The sequence below is a fragment of the Acinonyx jubatus genome, chromosome E3, assembly GCF_027475565.1.
Source record: "Acinonyx jubatus isolate Ajub_Pintada_27869175 chromosome E3, VMU_Ajub_asm_v1.0, whole genome shotgun sequence".
NCBI lineage: Eukaryota > Metazoa > Chordata > Mammalia > Carnivora > Felidae > Acinonyx > Acinonyx jubatus.
In genome coordinates, this window is record NC_069398.1 from 32,600,950 (window position 1) to 32,617,803 (window position 16,854).

A 16,854-nucleotide genomic window follows, 5' to 3' on the forward strand; every position below is an offset into this window, starting at 1 on the left:
CTGGACTTCTGTGCAGGGCCCGGTGTCCACCGTCAGAAAGACCAGTGCTGGGGCGGCCGGCCAAGTTTAGAGTCGCTTTTCACAGACCACTTGACGTTTCCTGAGAATGTTCTCCGAGAGGAGCTGAAGAGCTAGAACGTGGACCCCAAACTGGGCTATAAACCAGGAGTGCGGCGGCCTCACCTCCGGCTGTGGTGACGGCTCCAGGAGGCACGGGGCGTCTGTGAGCGCAGGGCCTCGGTCCCGGGGAGCCTGGCGTCACTCGCTGGTCACGCGGCCAGGTCGCAGGCAAGACCGATGGAGGCAGCAAGAGCCGAGCACAGGGGCGGTGTGGCCCCGGCGCTGCGGGCACAGGACACGGCCTGACTTACAGCAGGAGGTACGTGTCGGGTGGTAAAGCGACCACCACTTGCTGACGGTATCCGAGAGGCGCCGCCAGCACTGTGCATCCCACGGCATCCAGGCACCGGGGCCTCGGGCCCGCGGAGGACACAGGGCTCGCCGATTCCCGGTTTCGGGGCCTCTGGACGAGGACCCTCGGCTGCTCCCGCCCACAGAGCTTTCCGCCCCGAACGCCAGCCAGTCTGGGAGACCGTCGATCTTTCTTGAAGTTAGCAGACAGAGCGGCAGGATTGACTCGTCACAGGATTAATGCCAGTAAGAAGCCCAGGCCTACGGCCGTCACGCTGTCCACAGACACAGACCTCACAGACACCTGCTTCCTTCCGTGTTTATCTCAGATTTGAGATGAAGCCTGAATCCCACCGTTGCAACAAAATAAGAAAGCCAAGCCTGAGCCCCACACCCCAGGTTAATGCCAATGCTTTCTGTGTCGCTACTTTAGGGAGAAAACCCCACGGGACGCTCCTGCCTTTCTCCTGCGCACTCCCAATCCGCCGCAGAGAGGACCCGTGCCGCTGCCGTCCCCTCCCTCGCACGACGGCCTCCGTCTGGGCCTCCGGGGGCCACGGGTGCTCCGGCAGCCTCGCCTCTGCTCGCGGCTAAGTCTGCCCGTGATCCGTTCCTCCAGGCGCCGGGCCGCGGCCTCGTCCCCCACGCCCTCGGCCACGGGCCCAGGAGAGAAGGAAATAAAAACAAACAATTCCCGAATCATACAATCAGCGGTCTGAACTTGTTTATGTGTTTTGTTTTAAACCACAGCAGGGGCAGGAGACAGAACAGGGAGGACGAGTGCGTCCAGGTGCGAGTGGAGGCCGAGACCGTCCTGTCCGTTTGGCACGTGCGCAGGTCACCGTGGAGCCTTCTTGTCGCGGTCCGCAAGCGGCAGGGGGGTCGGCGGTCAGGGCCTGGCTCCAGAATCCCTTATGGCGAGCGTCCCACTCGGCCCGTAGGCAGGCGTCTTCACTCCCCGGTTCCGGGTCCCTGCGGGCCGGCGGCTGTGATCACCCCGGCCTGCGCGGTCACAGTCCCACTGGGCTCCTCTACGCGCGACCTTTTGACCTCGGGCTCCCCGGTGGAAGAGGCGGCGGAGGCAGCGGTGGCCGGGGCGGTGGCGGTGGTGGCCGCGGCCGCCGCCGGCTCCTCGGGCCCCACCTCGCACACCCGCGTGACCACCACCGGCGTGGATGAGCTCGCCTGGGCCGCCAGGAGTTGTAGGGGGCTGGTGAGGGCTGGGAGCGGAGGAAAGAGAGGTGCGCGTTGGCGAACGGCCGAGAGCGGCACACGGGGAGCCGCTGCGGGAGGGCCGGGCCGACCACGCGGGCACCCGGATCCCGGCCCCTCGTCAGCTGGGCCTCGAGGGCCGCGCCCTCCCCGACCTGACCCTGCTCTCGCCTGGGGGCCCTCCTCTTGCTGATCTCTGCGGACGCCCGGGGCCCCCGCCCCCTCCCTGCAGCTGCACCCCTGCTTCAGTTCCCGCCGGGACTCGCCGCCCACCTCCGTCTATTTTCCGACCCCATGTGGGGTGTGAGCGCTGGGCCGTGAGGACTCTGCCTTCGGCAGGGTGCCGGCCCCGGCCTGACCGGCAAGCCCCCCGCGCCGAGGGCACAGAGGGATCGACCGTTCTCGCACGGCAGGCGCTCCGCGCAGAGCGACCGGGCGCAGAGGGGCAGGGGCCGGGCAGGGCCTCACCGTAAGTGCTGCCGGCTAAACTGTTGGTGGGGACCGCGTGCTTCCCGTTCTGAGTGACGGCCCGGACCGGTAGGTGGTGCTGCCCGATGGTCACCGGAGTGGCTGGCTGCAGGATGGTGACCGTGTGGCCGGGGACCCCCGGGGCCATCTGACTGGCTACCGTCTGGATGACGCGGCTAGCGGCGGGGATGGTGGCGAAGGCGATGGTGGGCTTCTCCTCCAGGCCTGCAGGAATACAGTGTGTGCGAACCCCGCGGGTCCGCCACGGCGGCCCACGCCCATGCCCACGCGAGCCGCGGCAGGAAGTCTGTTTACGGGGGGATTGGACTGCGGCTTTAAGGCATCGGCGCTGGGGAAAACACTTTTCTCAAAAGAAAAATCCTACCGACGAAATACATTTGAAACGAGAAAAACGATGAATAGGGTTTTAGAAAAACACTGCCGGAGCCTGAACTTTAACCAACCCGAAACATAAAAACAGACGAAGAGACGGTATCATCTGGAACGAAAAGGTTTGCATCTGGAGTCACAGACGTCCTTCCCCAAAACGCCTTTGTCGTTATGACCGCGATCAATAGGCGTGGGGGCCACAAGAAGGAGGCCCCGGAGTCAGGCTCCCGCCAGCATCTTCCATGCCACGGGCTGCATTCGCGAGCACCTGTTATTCCTTGGGCCCAACATGCCTCCCGTAGGAACCTGTAGCGGTTTTTAAGCGACTTCCAAGGACTCCCCACCGGGGGCCCCAGAGCAATGCCCCCCCACCCCCCGACCCCGGCCACAGCCTCAAGCCCCACAGCCCCGCACCGTTTCCTCGGGGTCACATACACCCGAAGGCACGACCGCCGAGGAGGGTAAACAGCACGGATTTACAAGGACACGCTCCCCAAGAAACCCGCAGCAGGGAGACAAGGAGGAGCAGCCTGAGAACCCTCGGCCCCCGGAGGGAGCGCGTGTCCCCAGCACGCGGGCCTTCAGCCTCGTAGCCCAGGCTGACGGGCGACCTTCCGGGCACCAGCCCGGCCCGGGGACCACATGACTGCCTCACCTCTTGTCTCGCTTCCCAGGTCCAGCACGGCTGTGCCCGCCGCTTCGTGGGCGGCTCCCGCCGAGGCCTGGCTGGCGAGGATGTACCCGTTGGCGGAGCTGGCGGACGTGGTGACCACCCTGAGCATGGTGACAGGGGGAGCCTGCTGCACGACGTGGATGGCGTGGCCGGAGGGCTGCTGTGCCGTCACTATGGACGCGGGCATGTAGGCAACGGGCTTGGCAACCAGGCTGGGCGGTCGGGGAGGCACGGTCATGATCACCGGCTGGGCGCTGACGGGAGAACCTGCACGGAGGAGGAGCACGGCCGCTGAGCCGGCGCACGTGAGGCCCACTTCCGCCACGTCACGTAAAGGCCCCAAACCACTCTTACCGGGTGCGCTTTGGGAATACCGATACTCTGGAACAGAAGCTAACTTTGACCCGAAGTCAGGGTCGTGCGGAACGGGCGAGCCCTCTCGAGATAGGCACTCTGGGGTCTGCAGGCCGCTAGAGCGAGGGGACATCAGCCCAGGGTGGGTGGGCGAGGCTGGAGCACTCCTACGGAAGCAACGAGAGAACGGAGCACGGCGGTAAGCACGCGGGGCGAGGAACGAAGACGGCATCTGAACGTGAACGTCGGTGCATCCGCGTCTCACACGTCACCTGCGCCAGCTTTTCCTGACGCTCTTCTGTTCTTGCGGAGAGTTTCCAACACCAACAACGATGCTGTCCGATACACGGAAAGGCAACCGGGCCCTGAACCCAGCGAACGGGAGGACGCCACGTTATTCGTGGCTTCCCGGCAAAAGCCACGCTCCAGAGCATTTACTTCCTGAAAGGGACCCGCCAGGCTTCCGCAAAAGTGGCTCAGTGTTCCGTGTTAAAATCACGAGCTCTGCTGGGATGGGCACAAAGCCCCCACCAGGACAGAGGACACACCTACAGGCTATTCATCTCGCAGGAAAGGCTGCTCCCTCCGCCACTGTTCTCTTGGTTCGAAAACGGCGATCCCGTCCGGCTCCTGCCAGTGAGGCTGGCCCAGGACCGGCTATGCAGCACGGGGACTCACGTCCCGCGAGCTGAGTCACAGGGTCAACACAGACCCTCAGAGGCAGGACGACGGGACTGCCTGGGTGCAGCTGGGGGACACAGTGGCCTTCACTCTGCATTCATTTATCACCATAAACTCCCTCGTGAGCGGCACCCTGGTCTCCCCGGGCACGGACCTGGCACCCTGTCCCCCCGCCCCGGGCCCCCAGTCTTCCTTGCTTCTCCCACCTGCCAGCTGGCTCGTCTGACTCCAACCCAGGCCTGGACCCTGTCTGCTCATTCCCATGCTCCAACTGGTAGTCGGCCTGGGTCCCTCCCAGTCCCCGAGACTGTGACGGTCGTCAGCCCTCTCTAGCAGGACCTTACCCTGCACCAAGCTCACCCTGCTTCCTGCCCGCCTCCCACCCAGCACAAACACACCCGCTGCCTCCCTCCTCGGCCACCCGGGCTCTGCAGCCACGAGAGGCCCCCCTCTCTGTAACACACAGCTCATGCAGAAGCCGTGCTGGGCTGCCCTCCCGGCCTGAGGGTTTCCCGCCTGCCACTCCCCTGTGCCGTGTCACGAGGTGGCGTCCCTAACTCCCAGGGTGACCCTGGGGCAGGCCCGCCCCACGCCCTCCCACAGACACTCCTTATCGGGGTTTCCGGGCAGTGCTGGGCGCAAAAGGCCAGCCCCGTAACCACTGCCCCAGCTGGCGGACGGGCTCATCTACAAGTGAAACGTAGTGCTGGTCACTGCTAGGGTTTGAACTGTGTCCCCAGAAACCACCAGTGCCTCAGAAGGGGGCCTTGCTTGGAGTCAGCTCTTTACGAAGGTGACGGAGTTGGATGAAGTCACTAGGATGGTCCCCAGCTCAGTGACCGGAGCCCTCAAAGGGGCACTTTAGACGCACGCGCCCGGGGAGAACAGGGTGGGATGATGCAGGCGGAGGTCGGGGTGATGCTCCCACAAGCCTGGGGGGCACCGGTCGTGGCCAGCAAGCCCCGGAAGCCGGGACAGGCCTGGAGGAGAGGACGCACCCGACCGCCCCCGTTGTCTCTGGCCGCGGAAGCGTGGGACAAGGGCGGCTGATGTTTCCATGGCTGGGCCTGTGGTACTCTCCCCACAAACTAACCCTTGTCACTCTCACAGAATTTGTCTCCACGTTCCTACCAAGCAACGTGGGATCCGGAAAATCTGAGCTCCGTTCAAACGTCCCGAATTCCGACCTCACCAACGTGACCATCGCCTTTGTTCCAGTTTCTACTTCGGTCACAGTGTTGGCTGCTGAGAGCTGACAGGTCAGAGGGGCAGCGAGCTGTCCACTCACTCTGCTGTTACAGACCTCACCAGTCCTCAGACAGTCTCGCTCGAGAAATACAGGTGACAAGTTTAAAGTACCCAAAACGCTACTGTGATGAGCCGTCTGTGGAAGCTGGCCTCTGACCGAGGGACAGCCCGGAGGCTTACCTGGACGACAGCGGCCCGAAGGGGGTGCGGAAGCAGGAGACGCCCCTCTGCCTCCGTTTCCGGAATGCCTGTTCCACGAGCTTCGCTTCTGAGGCGGGGTCTATCCGCCAAAAAGACCCCTTCCCAGGCTCCTCCTGGGAACGAGGGACTTTAATAAAGTAGCGGTTCAAAGAGAGGTTGTGTCGGATTGAATTCTGTGGACAAGTAGAAACATTCGCCAGTTAGCACGCAGCAAAACAAACTCCGTATGTGAACGCAACAGACACGAGACCAAAGATGATGGGACGGCCCGGAGGTGATGCCAGCGAGGGCGCTCCACAGGCCGGCAAGGTAACTGTGTTTTACTGGCAAGTGCAAAGGCACGGTGGTAGTTTTTTTTCTATCAAAATCGAGCACAGCATTCTTTCCAGAAAAAGTGAAACAGAGAGACAAGCCATAGGCCAGGCGTATGTCAAGTTTGAAACCTGTACTAAATCAAGTAGCCAGCGGGAAACAGCGACCGGGGGCAAAACAAGTGAGACACAGCTAAGTTAGGTCTGACGGTCCCCGTGCACGCGGGCCGCCGTCTGGGCCCACGTGTGCACCCATTTCCAAAGTAGCTCGGGACTACGAGGGGTGGTCAGCGTGAAAACGTAACAAGGCATACGTATCGCCCCTCCCTGCTCTGGCCGTTGGAGGGAAAGAAGACTATTTCGACTCCCAGGGGCTGTGGCTCTTTGGAGACAGACCACAGGTCACCGATGAGGACACCCCTGTACCGCTTTCGGGCTTTCAGAACACGACCCGCCCGTGGGCGCCCTTGTTCCGGGGCAGCGGACCCAGAGCCCGGCTTCTTGGGCTCGAGGCCTCACCTGCCAGCCTTTGTCAGCCGTCCGGTAGTAAGGGTAATGCTTGGTGATGTGGGCGTAGATGCCGCTTAGTGTTAGCTGCCTGTCCTGCGCGGACGAGATGGCCTGCACGATCAGCTGAGCGTAGGAGTACGGCGGCTTCGACTCGTCCTGAGGAGACAGGCAGCACGTGGTCAGCACGTCGGCGGCTCCAGAAGGGCGTCCACGCCCCGGCCGCCCACGGCCCCTCCGGCAGGGCGCCCTTCCCACACGGACCCACGGCTACGGCGTGCCCGCCTAGCCCCGTCCCAGCGACCGCCACCCACTTCCCCGACGAGCGAGCAGTGCCCGCGCCTGCCCCACGGAGGGAAGACGCAGAAATCTCTCACTTCCTCTACAAAAGGATTTCAAAACAGGTATCAGACGGGAATGAGCCAAGATACACAGCTGTAAGGAAAAACTTGTCATTTTTCCTCAAAGACTAATTAAGTTAACACCCCGAAGCCATCCCGTCACGGGCAGATGGGACGAGGGTGAACAGTAAGGGGGTGCAGGGCGGGAGAGAGCAGCTCCCACGGTGCCCAAACGTGCCGCCAGCAAGCGGGCTATTCCCGCAGCGTCCCGTCCCCCCTGGGGGCGCCTCGCTTTCACGCCGGCGCCTCCGCGCCCGCTCCGTGCCCCGCGCCCGGCCGCCGCGTGGCCACATGCGCCGTGAGTCCCGAGACCTTAGGGCTGTCCCCTCCGGACGCGTCCGCCTGCTGCTCTGAGGCGGCCTTCGCGGCAAACTCTGCGGCCAGCTGCAGGTCTGAGGTCACGTTCTGAACAAAGCGGTAGCCGGAGGACCCCGCTCCGCGTGGACTGGCCGGGCAGGAGTTGGGAACGCTGCGGAGAGAAATGACACGTCCTAAGTTCTTGACCCCGAAAAGGACGGCTGGAGGTGCAGGATCTCAGGACCTACCTGGGTGATGCAGGGGGACAGAAACTCTGACCCCTTTCTTCTCTACGTCATGTGACAAAGCACCTCCCCTTTGATAAAGGCTGGACCAAGTGTGACCAGAGACAGTTCGTGTCCACGCACAGCCAGCGTAGCAGCAGTTTCTGCTTGCGGTGGGCAGCTGTGGGCCCTGATGGGCAGGTTTCCGGGACGGCCACCGGGTGGCCCCCGTCCCCACTGCAGACAGCCGGGCTGACCCTGCCCGTGGCTGCTGTCGGGCGCTCACGGGCCCACACGAGGGCGCTGTGGGCAAAGGCTGGGGAGCTGTGGCGTTCAGAGAGGGTGTGAGCACCTCTCGGTCGGGCCCTCCCCAGTTCCTCCGGAGCCACGGCCACGGCTTCGACCTCTGTCACTCACGTCGGCTGTGAGTGGAACCACCTATGGCCCAAGGCCACTCTCGTTCCTGGCGGGTCCCGAGTGGCTTGCAGGGCCCCCGGCCGCTTCCTTGCTGGAGCCCGTCCGGCCCAGCTCACCGGCGGGCTCTGGTCTAGTGCTCTTGTGAACAAGGTGGACTTTGGTTATCAAACTACAACAACATTCTCATTTTGAAAACCAGTTCTGTTATAAAATTTTCAGAGGCAACAAATGACACTGGGAGCGGGTGACAAGCCCAGGTAAAGGTGCCCCTGCTGGGACCTGACCAGACCACGGACGGGCCCCCGGCTTCAGGAGAGCTCCTGCAAAGCCAGTACCCCAGTAGGAACCATCCAGAAGGCCCCAGTTTTCTGAACACACACCATGTGCTCTGCCCCATTTCCCTGCCCAAGTGTCCTGCCCCTCAGTGTCCAGAACCTTCCTCCTCCCCCCGGCCCAGGACAGCAACCACCGGCTTACGGGTCTGTCTCCCTTTGGTAAAGGCAGGAAACAATTAAAAAAAAAGCAACTTTTTCTTAATTGAATTTGGAACCAAATACACAAACCCCAAACTTACAACATGAGGCATGAGGGGAAGACAAAGGATGTCACTGGTGCCACGTTCACATACTCGAAACCCAGCTGCTCAAATACAGTCACCCCACATGGCACCAGGCGGTGGTTCAGCGGTCACGCAACCCTGACGTGAGGACTTTTCCCGAAGGTTCTGCCCTGCACTCTGCCAAACGGTGCGGCAGCACAGAAGGCACCCGCCAAAGGCAGCCCCATCAACCCTGCGTCATTCCCAGACACACTCCACGCCCCGTCTGGACCTGAACGCAAATAAAGCCAAACGGTGCATCTTCTTCCAGAGCACGAGGGACGAGACCCGGAAACATACCTCCCGGACACAGATTCACACCCGACCGGGTGGCTGGTGGACCCATAACCGCGTGCCGCCCTCACAGCGGAGAGGACACACAGCGGCCCGTGGGCTTAGGCACAAGGGCTCCCGCCGCCCGTCCCAAGTCACCGTTTTGTAAAAGACTATAGAAAACTTGCATTGAACTCAGAGAAAAGGCTGTCATTCACCAAAGAATGATTGCAAATGGAAGTGACGTATAGGGTAGCAAAAGCAGGCTCACGGAAAGGAGAAGTGGGGGTGGCCCCGTAGCACTTTCTACGGCGCCCGGCGGCTCGTGCTGGCCAGCGCTCCTGGGGGCACGCAGAGGGGCAGGTTTTGGCCCAGAGCTGCCCAGCAGGCCCGTCCCAGGCGGACGTGTGTTTGTGTGCACAGCCCTGCGGCCTCAGAGCAGCTAGCTTCTCCGTGAGCCCCAATCAGCTGTCCCCGCAGGCCGCCTCGGCCGAGAGGGCTGTGCCTGGTACCCGGCTGCCCTGATCTCACACCGCCATCTGAAGGGAAGGACGACAGAGAGAGGCCACGTGAGCCTAGGGAGGCCTCAGGCAGAGCAAAGTTCAGTTCAAGGATAGGCCTCAGAGGGGCAGGTGTAGGGTGGGGGCCTGGGGGCCTGGGCTTAAAGCAAGGCTCCCACCCTGGGGAAACCCACCCAAACATTCCGAGCCCCATACCAGAGCTGGAGCCTACCCCACTGAAAATCTCCCTGACTGCTCGCAAAATCTGGAAAGCATTCTTCTTCTTCTCCTTCTTTTTTAAGTAGGCTCCAGGCCCAACATGGGACTTGAACTCATGATCCCCAGATCAAGAGTCGTGTGCTCTACGACTGAGCCAGCCAGGGGCCCTGGAAAAAGTTCTTAAAGTATGAACGCACTTGTGTATCTCTAGAGGGGACGGGACAGAGAGGACGCGGTGGGGCCCTCCTCGGATGCCAGACTTCAGCAAAGAACTGCTCCCTTGGTGCGGTGAGGGGGTGTCCCCAGCTGCCCAGGAACCTGGGACATCTGAATTTGAGCCCCGGAGAGCAGCAGCGGAGTCCCAGCAGCCGTGACCTGCCAGGCGTCACGTAAAACAAGTGTCTGTTGTTCCCGAGATTAAGGGTGGAAATGAGGCTGAGTGCGCATTTCAGTCCAGGGCTCGTCGACCCCCCTCTTATGGGAAAAGTGCTCCTGAGTCACATTTTTGTTTCAGGCGAGAGAGACTTAAGGTGCTGAGTGGCGGCCACCCTGGACTGGGGCCGCTGTCTCGCCAGGGCAAACCCAGACTGGCTCTGACAGCCCAGGCCTGGGGACCTCTGTGACCACGCAGGTCACAGCTGCTGATGACACTGCGTCCTATGTTTACAAATACTGGAAAAGAAGGAACAGCCTGATGGGAAAATGCATCTTACTGTGGCGGTAAGAATTCAAGCTGAGAAAGACCAACCGGACAGGAGGTCAGCCCAGGATGTCCGCACATGGAAGGATGTGGAGCGAGGCCCTGACCTCATCCCCAGAAAAGCACAGACCACATTTACGAGCGGTGGGAAGGCTGCTAAGGCACTTTCGAGGGGCAAGGAAACGCTCTTAAAATCTTAAAAAGAGGATAAAAGGAAGCTCAATAAAGGATGGGAGGGGAGAGCCTTCCAGGAAGCTGGCGGGAGAGGGGGTAAGGACACAAGCGGAGGCCCCCTGGAAACAGTAAGGTCGTCACGGACCCACGGACTCTTGCGCTCAGAGGGCAGACGTCGGGTCTAAAAGGGTCAGCATGCAGAGGGGCACCGGACTCGTTAACAGCGACACTCAAAGCCAGAAAATGACTTTAAATTCCGAGGGAAGAATGTGTCCCACTGAGAATTCTCCCCGTAGCACAACCAAGAAAAACGATGATTTCCTACATTTACTTGTCCTGTACCCCTTCCCAGGAAGCAACCGGGGGACGTTCTCCAGGCAGAGGGAGCCCGGGCTCCTGAGGAAGAACCCGGCAGGTGTGAGGGCGGCGCGGGGCAGAGGGTGGCCGTGCTGGGCACAGGGACGTGGAGACAGCACCAGACACAAACTCCCGGCAGAACCGCCAACGTCCAGACAGGGCACGGTGGGCGCTGGAGCTGCCACCGGCCCACTCGGAAAGCACCGCTGCCCACTGCACCCACAGCCCTGGTGTCATCTTCTCGGGAGCACGGGGCGGGCAGGCAGGACAGAACCCCGATTTCCAGCTAGGAGGTCAACGCGGCACACGCCGAAACCCGAGAAGCCAAGAGAGCCGCGTCGCGGACCACGCAGAGGTAAGCAAACCGGCAGGGCGCTCGGGGTGGGGGCAGGATGGCCACGACGGTGCCACCGCGGTGGGCCAGGCCAGGCCAGTGCTCCTGTCACCACGTGCGGAACGCTTCAGTTCGTCTGCCACCTCACGTCCTCCCCGGATAAAAACCGGCTTTTTGAAAGCTTAACGGAAATCAGTTAGTGCCGGCACCATCCCTGCGGGCACCAGCCAAACACCATGCTCGCCCGCCGTACACAGTCTGCTGGGCCTCGGTTTCTGATCTGTGAGCGGGGACGGCAGCGCCTGGGTCTCCCAGCGTCATGGTGGACACGAAGGGCAGACGCGCGTCCAGCCCTCAGCCGCCTGGCGTGAGCGTCGGTAACAGTTCCTGTTTTCATTACTGTTATTAAAATCTTATGGCTCGTGACTCTTAAAGAGCCTATTTTATTTCACTTTTTTTTTTTTAGAGAGAGAGATGGTGTGCACTCAAGCAGGAGAGGAGCAGAGAGAGAGGCAGAGAGGGAATCTTAGGCAGGTTCCACGCTCAGCACGGGGCCTGACGTGGGGCTCGATCTCACGACCCTGGGATCATGACCTGAGCTGAAATCAAGAGTCAGATGCTCAACCGGGGCACTGGACGACTCAGTCAGAGAAGCGTCTGACTTCGGCTCCGGTTCACGAGTTCGAGTCCTGCATCAGACTCCATGCCGACAGTGTGGGGCCTGCTTGGGGTTCCGTCCCTCTGCCCCACCCTCCCCCACCCTCTCAGAAATGAATAAACACACACACACAAAAAAAAGTCAGATGCTCAACCAACTGAGCCCCCCAGGCACCCCGAACAGCGTACCTTAAACAAAATAACCAAATCTGAGAAATTCACTGCCTCGGCGTAAGATGCGCAGATGACTCGGAACGCGAGACCACCGCGGTGCGGCCCCTGAGAGGAGGACACCGGAAAGGGCTCGGATGCCGCCCAGGAGGGAACTCACATGCGGCCACTGCGGTGTGGCGACGCGGAAAGGCTCCCAAGATCCGGCGCGAGAGGGGAAAAGGTCGTGCGGAGGACACTGGGCTGCATGGGGCCTTCATGGGGAGGACCGACCGACAGCAGCCCCCATGAGAACGTCTGGAGCAGGTGCACGCCGCGCCCCCGTCCCGGGAGCGCCAGTGCGGGGAAGCTGCGCTCCCTGAGATGTCTGAGCTCCGCGTGACGCTTACACGGCATTGCTGTAATCTGCAAGAAGTGAAAGAACCGGCGAAGAAAATCCACAGAGGCCAGCTTCTGAGACCCGTCTTAGCGATTAAGGTAAACGCAACGCTGTGAAGTCCTGGGAGGCGACTTCAAGGGCCTGCCTGGTTTCTGCAGTGCGTTTTGCCCTGGTGCCCAGTCAGCGAACCGGCTTGAGTTGCTCCTCGGCCGGGACTTAACTAGGTGTGCACGTCCCAGGGGCGGCCCGGCTCGAGCGGACCTTGCAGGGAGGCCACCCCCACGTCCCCCTCAGCTCCAGGCCTCCAGGTCCTTCCCGCTTCCTGCTTCCCAGCATGTGAGGCCTGGGCAGGGCCCTGTCCCCAGGTCACGTGCCCGCGGGAGCAGCAGCACAGCAGGCCGCTTATGCACACGGCCCTTATGCACACAGCCAGCCTTTATGCACACAGCCGGCTGGGGCCGGGATTAAGCGTGAACCTTCAAAGGGCCCCCCCTGAGAACCGGGAAACGGCCACCCTGGGAAAGACAAGAACTTTCTCTCGACATGTTGGAGCCCAAACACACCCTGGCCCAGATTTCGGCAAAAGGGAAAACATAAAGTACAGGGAAGGCCCACCTTTCTGTGTGGATGAACCAGTTTTATTTCCCTGGAGTTTTCAGACAGGGAAAGGTGGGGGTGTGAGGTTCACAGGTACAGGTGCTCGGAGGTCAAGTGGCCTCCAGATGGGCCACAGAGGACAGGGCTCCCCGACCGGTGGGCCAGGATCCCTGCTGGCCTGAGTGGAGAGCCACACTCATCCGCAGGTCGTGCCGGAGCACGTGCAAAGGCTGTGGCGACAAGCCGTGACCGACTGTGACCCTGACGCAGGAAACGTCACCCCAAGGAAGGGCCCGAGTCTGCCTTTCTCCCGGGGACGGAGAGCGGCCGAGCTCTATCCAGTGACAAGGTGGACTGGCGATCGAAGACCACGGTTAAAGGTGGTTTCGTTCTGAAAGCAGCAGCTTAGACTCCGCCAGTCTCCACAAAACAAACTGCTCTGGTTTTCCGTCTCGACCTTGAAAAAGTTCAAGAAGCGCCTTCTTAAAGGGACAGCTCCTGAGGCTGGCTCTAGGCGAAGACCAGCCCCTCTCCTCCTGCGCTGCCTTTTCTCTGGCTTCTGGTGGGCACGTTCCCCAAAACTCAACTCTGAGAGCCTTTTTTAGATTGGTCTCTCGCTTTGTAAAACCCAGAAAATGATTAACCAATTTCTCCTGAAAACACCACTTCTTTGCAAAGCAGAAAAAAAAGTCAATAAAATGTTGCTGAAGACAGCAGAATTTATTTCAAAGAGCTTCATTCATTTTCTGGGTGGAGTACATCAGCACAAAAAAAAAAAAAAAAAGCCACCCCACACAACACAAACAAACGCCCAAAAACAAAGCAAAAACCCAACCACAGGCGCACCACACCCCCTAGCCAGCAGGGGGGTGGGGAGGGAAGCAGAAAAAGGCCAAACAGAAAGGAAGGCAGGCGGGGTCCAGAGGGCGGGGCAGGGGCTGTTTATTAGCAAGAATCGAGAACGTTCCTACAGGGACTGCCTCTCGCCACTCCACTCGGAAAACCCTGGAGGAGACAGGGGCTCTGGCTGGGCAGGGTGCTAGAAAACCAGGTCCAGGGAGGAAAGCAACCCAAACAGAGGCCCCCAGGCGGCCTGGGCGGGCGGGGATCCAGGCACACAGGCCAATGGCAGGAGAGCGGGACACAGGCACACCAAACTAGGAGAAGAGGAACCTCTCCTCCCGCTGTGCTGTCAGGAGGGATGGGGGCTGTGACGGCTGCTCACTCGGCTGCTCACTCGGCTGCTCACTCGGCCGCTCACTCGGGGCCCCAGGCTGACAGCCCCCAGCCTCGTCCCCTCCCCCTCCCCCCCCCCCCACAGCTGCAGGGAGGGGGCGTCCCAGGGAGGAGGGGAAGGGTGGCTGGTGTTTGTAAACATGAGGCTCCACCCCGGCACTGGCCAAAGTTGAACAGGATCTTGGCTAGCGAAACCACAAGGGCCCCAAGGTTTCTAAACACTCCATTGGATTCCGCGGCGCTGAGATAAATGAATGTAAACAGAAATCCTTTCTGTGATACTTCATAGGCCAAAAACGGAGAGGGCCAGTCCCAAAGTGACCACTTTCTCCCCCAAATATCCTGCCAGATGAAAAAGAGAAGCAGTCTTTCCTGGGGGGTGGGGACACAGCCACCGGGGCCCAGCCCAGGACCGGCCCCTCAGGAGCCTGTCTTAACCGCTCCACTGCTCCCAGAGGGACCACCTCCCTTCTGACACAGAAGCAAAGTCAGCGCACGGGTTTGAATAGCTTCCCTGGGGGGCTACTGCGTTCATGTGGAACACTACTGGAAAATACATCTATTTTCTGAAGCCCTCCAGGTACAAACTAGCACATTTTTCTTCCTTCGAAAGCATCCATTTGGCTGGCTTATGAACTGATTATCAACAACCCCACGCCCACCGCCTGCTCTGGTTTTGCCGGACGCCCAAGGCCCTCCGCGGCCTGACCCCACGGCGGGACCAGCCTTCAGCTGCCAGCAGCGTGGGCGCGAAACACCCTCGGCCGCCATGCCCACTGCTGTGTCAGGGGCGGCTGGGTGGAGGCGTCAGCCCATGTTACGTCCCTGTATCAGCGTCAGGGAGACGTAATTCACCCGTCCGGAGCGTACAATTCAGTGGTTTGCAGCGCCGTTCCCACGCTGCGCAATCCTCACCGCTCTCCAATTCCAAAGCACTTCCGTCACCCCACAAAGGACCCCGGGACAGGTGGCAGGCCCCGGCAGCCCCCCGTTTTCTCCAGATCCGTCCGTTCCAGACGTCTCCTGCCAATGTTGCATCTGCCTGTTTTCACGGGCCACCCGCGTCATACCAGCTTATCGGTCCTTCGCTCCTTGTTTGCGGCCAAGTAACGCTCCGCGGTAAGGACACTCCTCGTTGTACTTGTCCACTCCGCAGCTGACAGACAGCTGCGTTGTCTTCCCGTTGGGGCTGTTATGACTCACGGTGCCCTGAGCCCTCGTGTGCAGTGTCTGCCGGACCTCACGCTCCACCGAGTCTCCGGGTCACGTGGTACATTATGAGGCGGAGCCAGTCTGTTTCCCAAAGCGGCCACGTCACTTCACGGCCCGTAACCTTTTCAAATCTCGGTATGAACTACATACATACGAGCAAGCGTAGGAACGTTTTCGTAGTGGGAGCATAAAACTCACGTTCTAGGGGCGCCTGGGGGGCTCAGTCAGTTAAGTGTCCGACTTCGGATCAGGTCATGACCTCATAGTCCGAAAGTTCAAGCCTCACATCGGGCTCGCTGCTGTCAGCGCAGAGCCCGCTTTGGATCCTCTGTCCTCCCCCGTTGGCTGTCTCACTTTCTCTCTTTCTCCCTCTCTCTCTCTGCCCCTCCCCTGCTCATACACTCTCTCTCTCTCCCAAAAATAAAACAACTTTAAAGAAAAAAACCCACGTTCTAGGTTAAATTCAAATGAGCTGTCTGAAAGAACAACGAGATCACGCGCTCAATGGTGGGTTTTAGAACGGGGCCATAGGGCCATTCTAGAAAGCTGGAAGGAGCGGAAGAAGAGGCAGCCTCCTTGTAGAGCTGCAGGACGAGGCTGAGACGGGGCAGGTGTGGATGGCACTAAACACAGGACCCAACACACACATGGTTCTCCCGAGCCTGCAGATCTGGCCTCAGAGACTCCCCCCTCCCGCTGCTCCTGCTGGCTGGATACGTGGCCAGAAGCAGAACTCAGGTCCCAGCCTTGGGTTCTAGGCCAGGTTCAACGCTGCCCCTACCATCCTCTCTGTAAGAGAAAGACACACCTGCTCGCTGGCCCTGCAGGCAACGCACTCGACGCCAGCTCAGTGCAAACGGTTCCCAGCTTACGAGCGACACGTCCCAGCAGGAAGACAGAAGGCGCAAGTGGGGCACGATTCTTACACGAAGGCCGAGCGGCACATGGCTCCAGAACCCAGGCCCGCCAGAGTGTGGCTGCATGGTGAGGGAAGGCTGCCGGGACAGCAGGGCGCCCGCCCGTGCCGCGGCGGTTTGCAAAGTGTGGCTCAGAGGCACCCCTGAGGATCCGAGACCCCGCCAGGAGGCCTGTGAAAGCAAAACCATCTTCGCAGCAAGACGAAGCCACAACCTGCCCCTTCCAGGGCTGACACAGTCACCAAGGTGGCAGCCGCAGGGGAAGGTACCGGTGCGGGAGCCGAGGCACGGCACCGAGGACACGGGGGTCACTGCACCTCTGGGGCCACACACGCAGCAAAGAAGAAAAAGAAAGCGAGTTTCGCTGAAAATGTCCCTAATGAAGCAGCAAAGTACTTCATTCAACCTGTGTTAAACGGTGACCCTCAGACACGTCTTTCACTGGGCTTTGCGACGACACAGCAGAGGGCAGGACCTGAGTGGCACAGGGAGTCGAGAGCCCAACCCGCCACTCTGTGCGTGATCCCTCACGGCCTCCCTCCGAGGGTCCTCTGTGCACCGCGCCAAGGACGAGAATCCTGAAACCTCACCAATAAAATTGAGAAAAACAAAGTTCCAATCCTGGTACGCACAGGCGACTTCGCAACGTTTTCAGTCTTTAAAGAACTCACACCTGTGCCTGTTTTCACGCAAGCCCTGAGTCCACACGGCTGCCGCCTGAAAGAGTGAGTCAAG

General features: G+C 60.6%; 1 protein-coding gene across 1 annotated transcript in view; it reads right to left on the bottom strand.

Annotated features, from left to right (window-relative positions):
• Nucleotides 1-1,113: 1,113 nt before the first annotated feature.
• FOXK1 (forkhead box K1) overlaps nucleotides 1,114-16,854 on the bottom strand; it is a 62,908-nt gene continuing 47,167 nt past the window's right edge. Inside the window, exons 3-9 of the mRNA XM_053213268.1 lie at nucleotides 7,170-7,326; nucleotides 6,469-6,615; nucleotides 5,618-5,811; nucleotides 3,509-3,675; nucleotides 3,137-3,421; nucleotides 2,092-2,316; nucleotides 1,114-1,631 (exon numbers count right to left, since the gene is read on the bottom strand). Of these exons, the coding sequence (XP_053069243.1) occupies nucleotides 1,363-1,631; nucleotides 2,092-2,316; nucleotides 3,137-3,421; nucleotides 3,509-3,675; nucleotides 5,618-5,811; nucleotides 6,469-6,615; nucleotides 7,170-7,326 (1,444 nt within the window). The 3' untranslated portion in view covers nucleotides 1,114-1,362. The remainder of the gene's footprint in view (nucleotides 1,632-2,091; nucleotides 2,317-3,136; nucleotides 3,422-3,508; nucleotides 3,676-5,617; nucleotides 5,812-6,468; nucleotides 6,616-7,169; nucleotides 7,327-16,854) is intronic.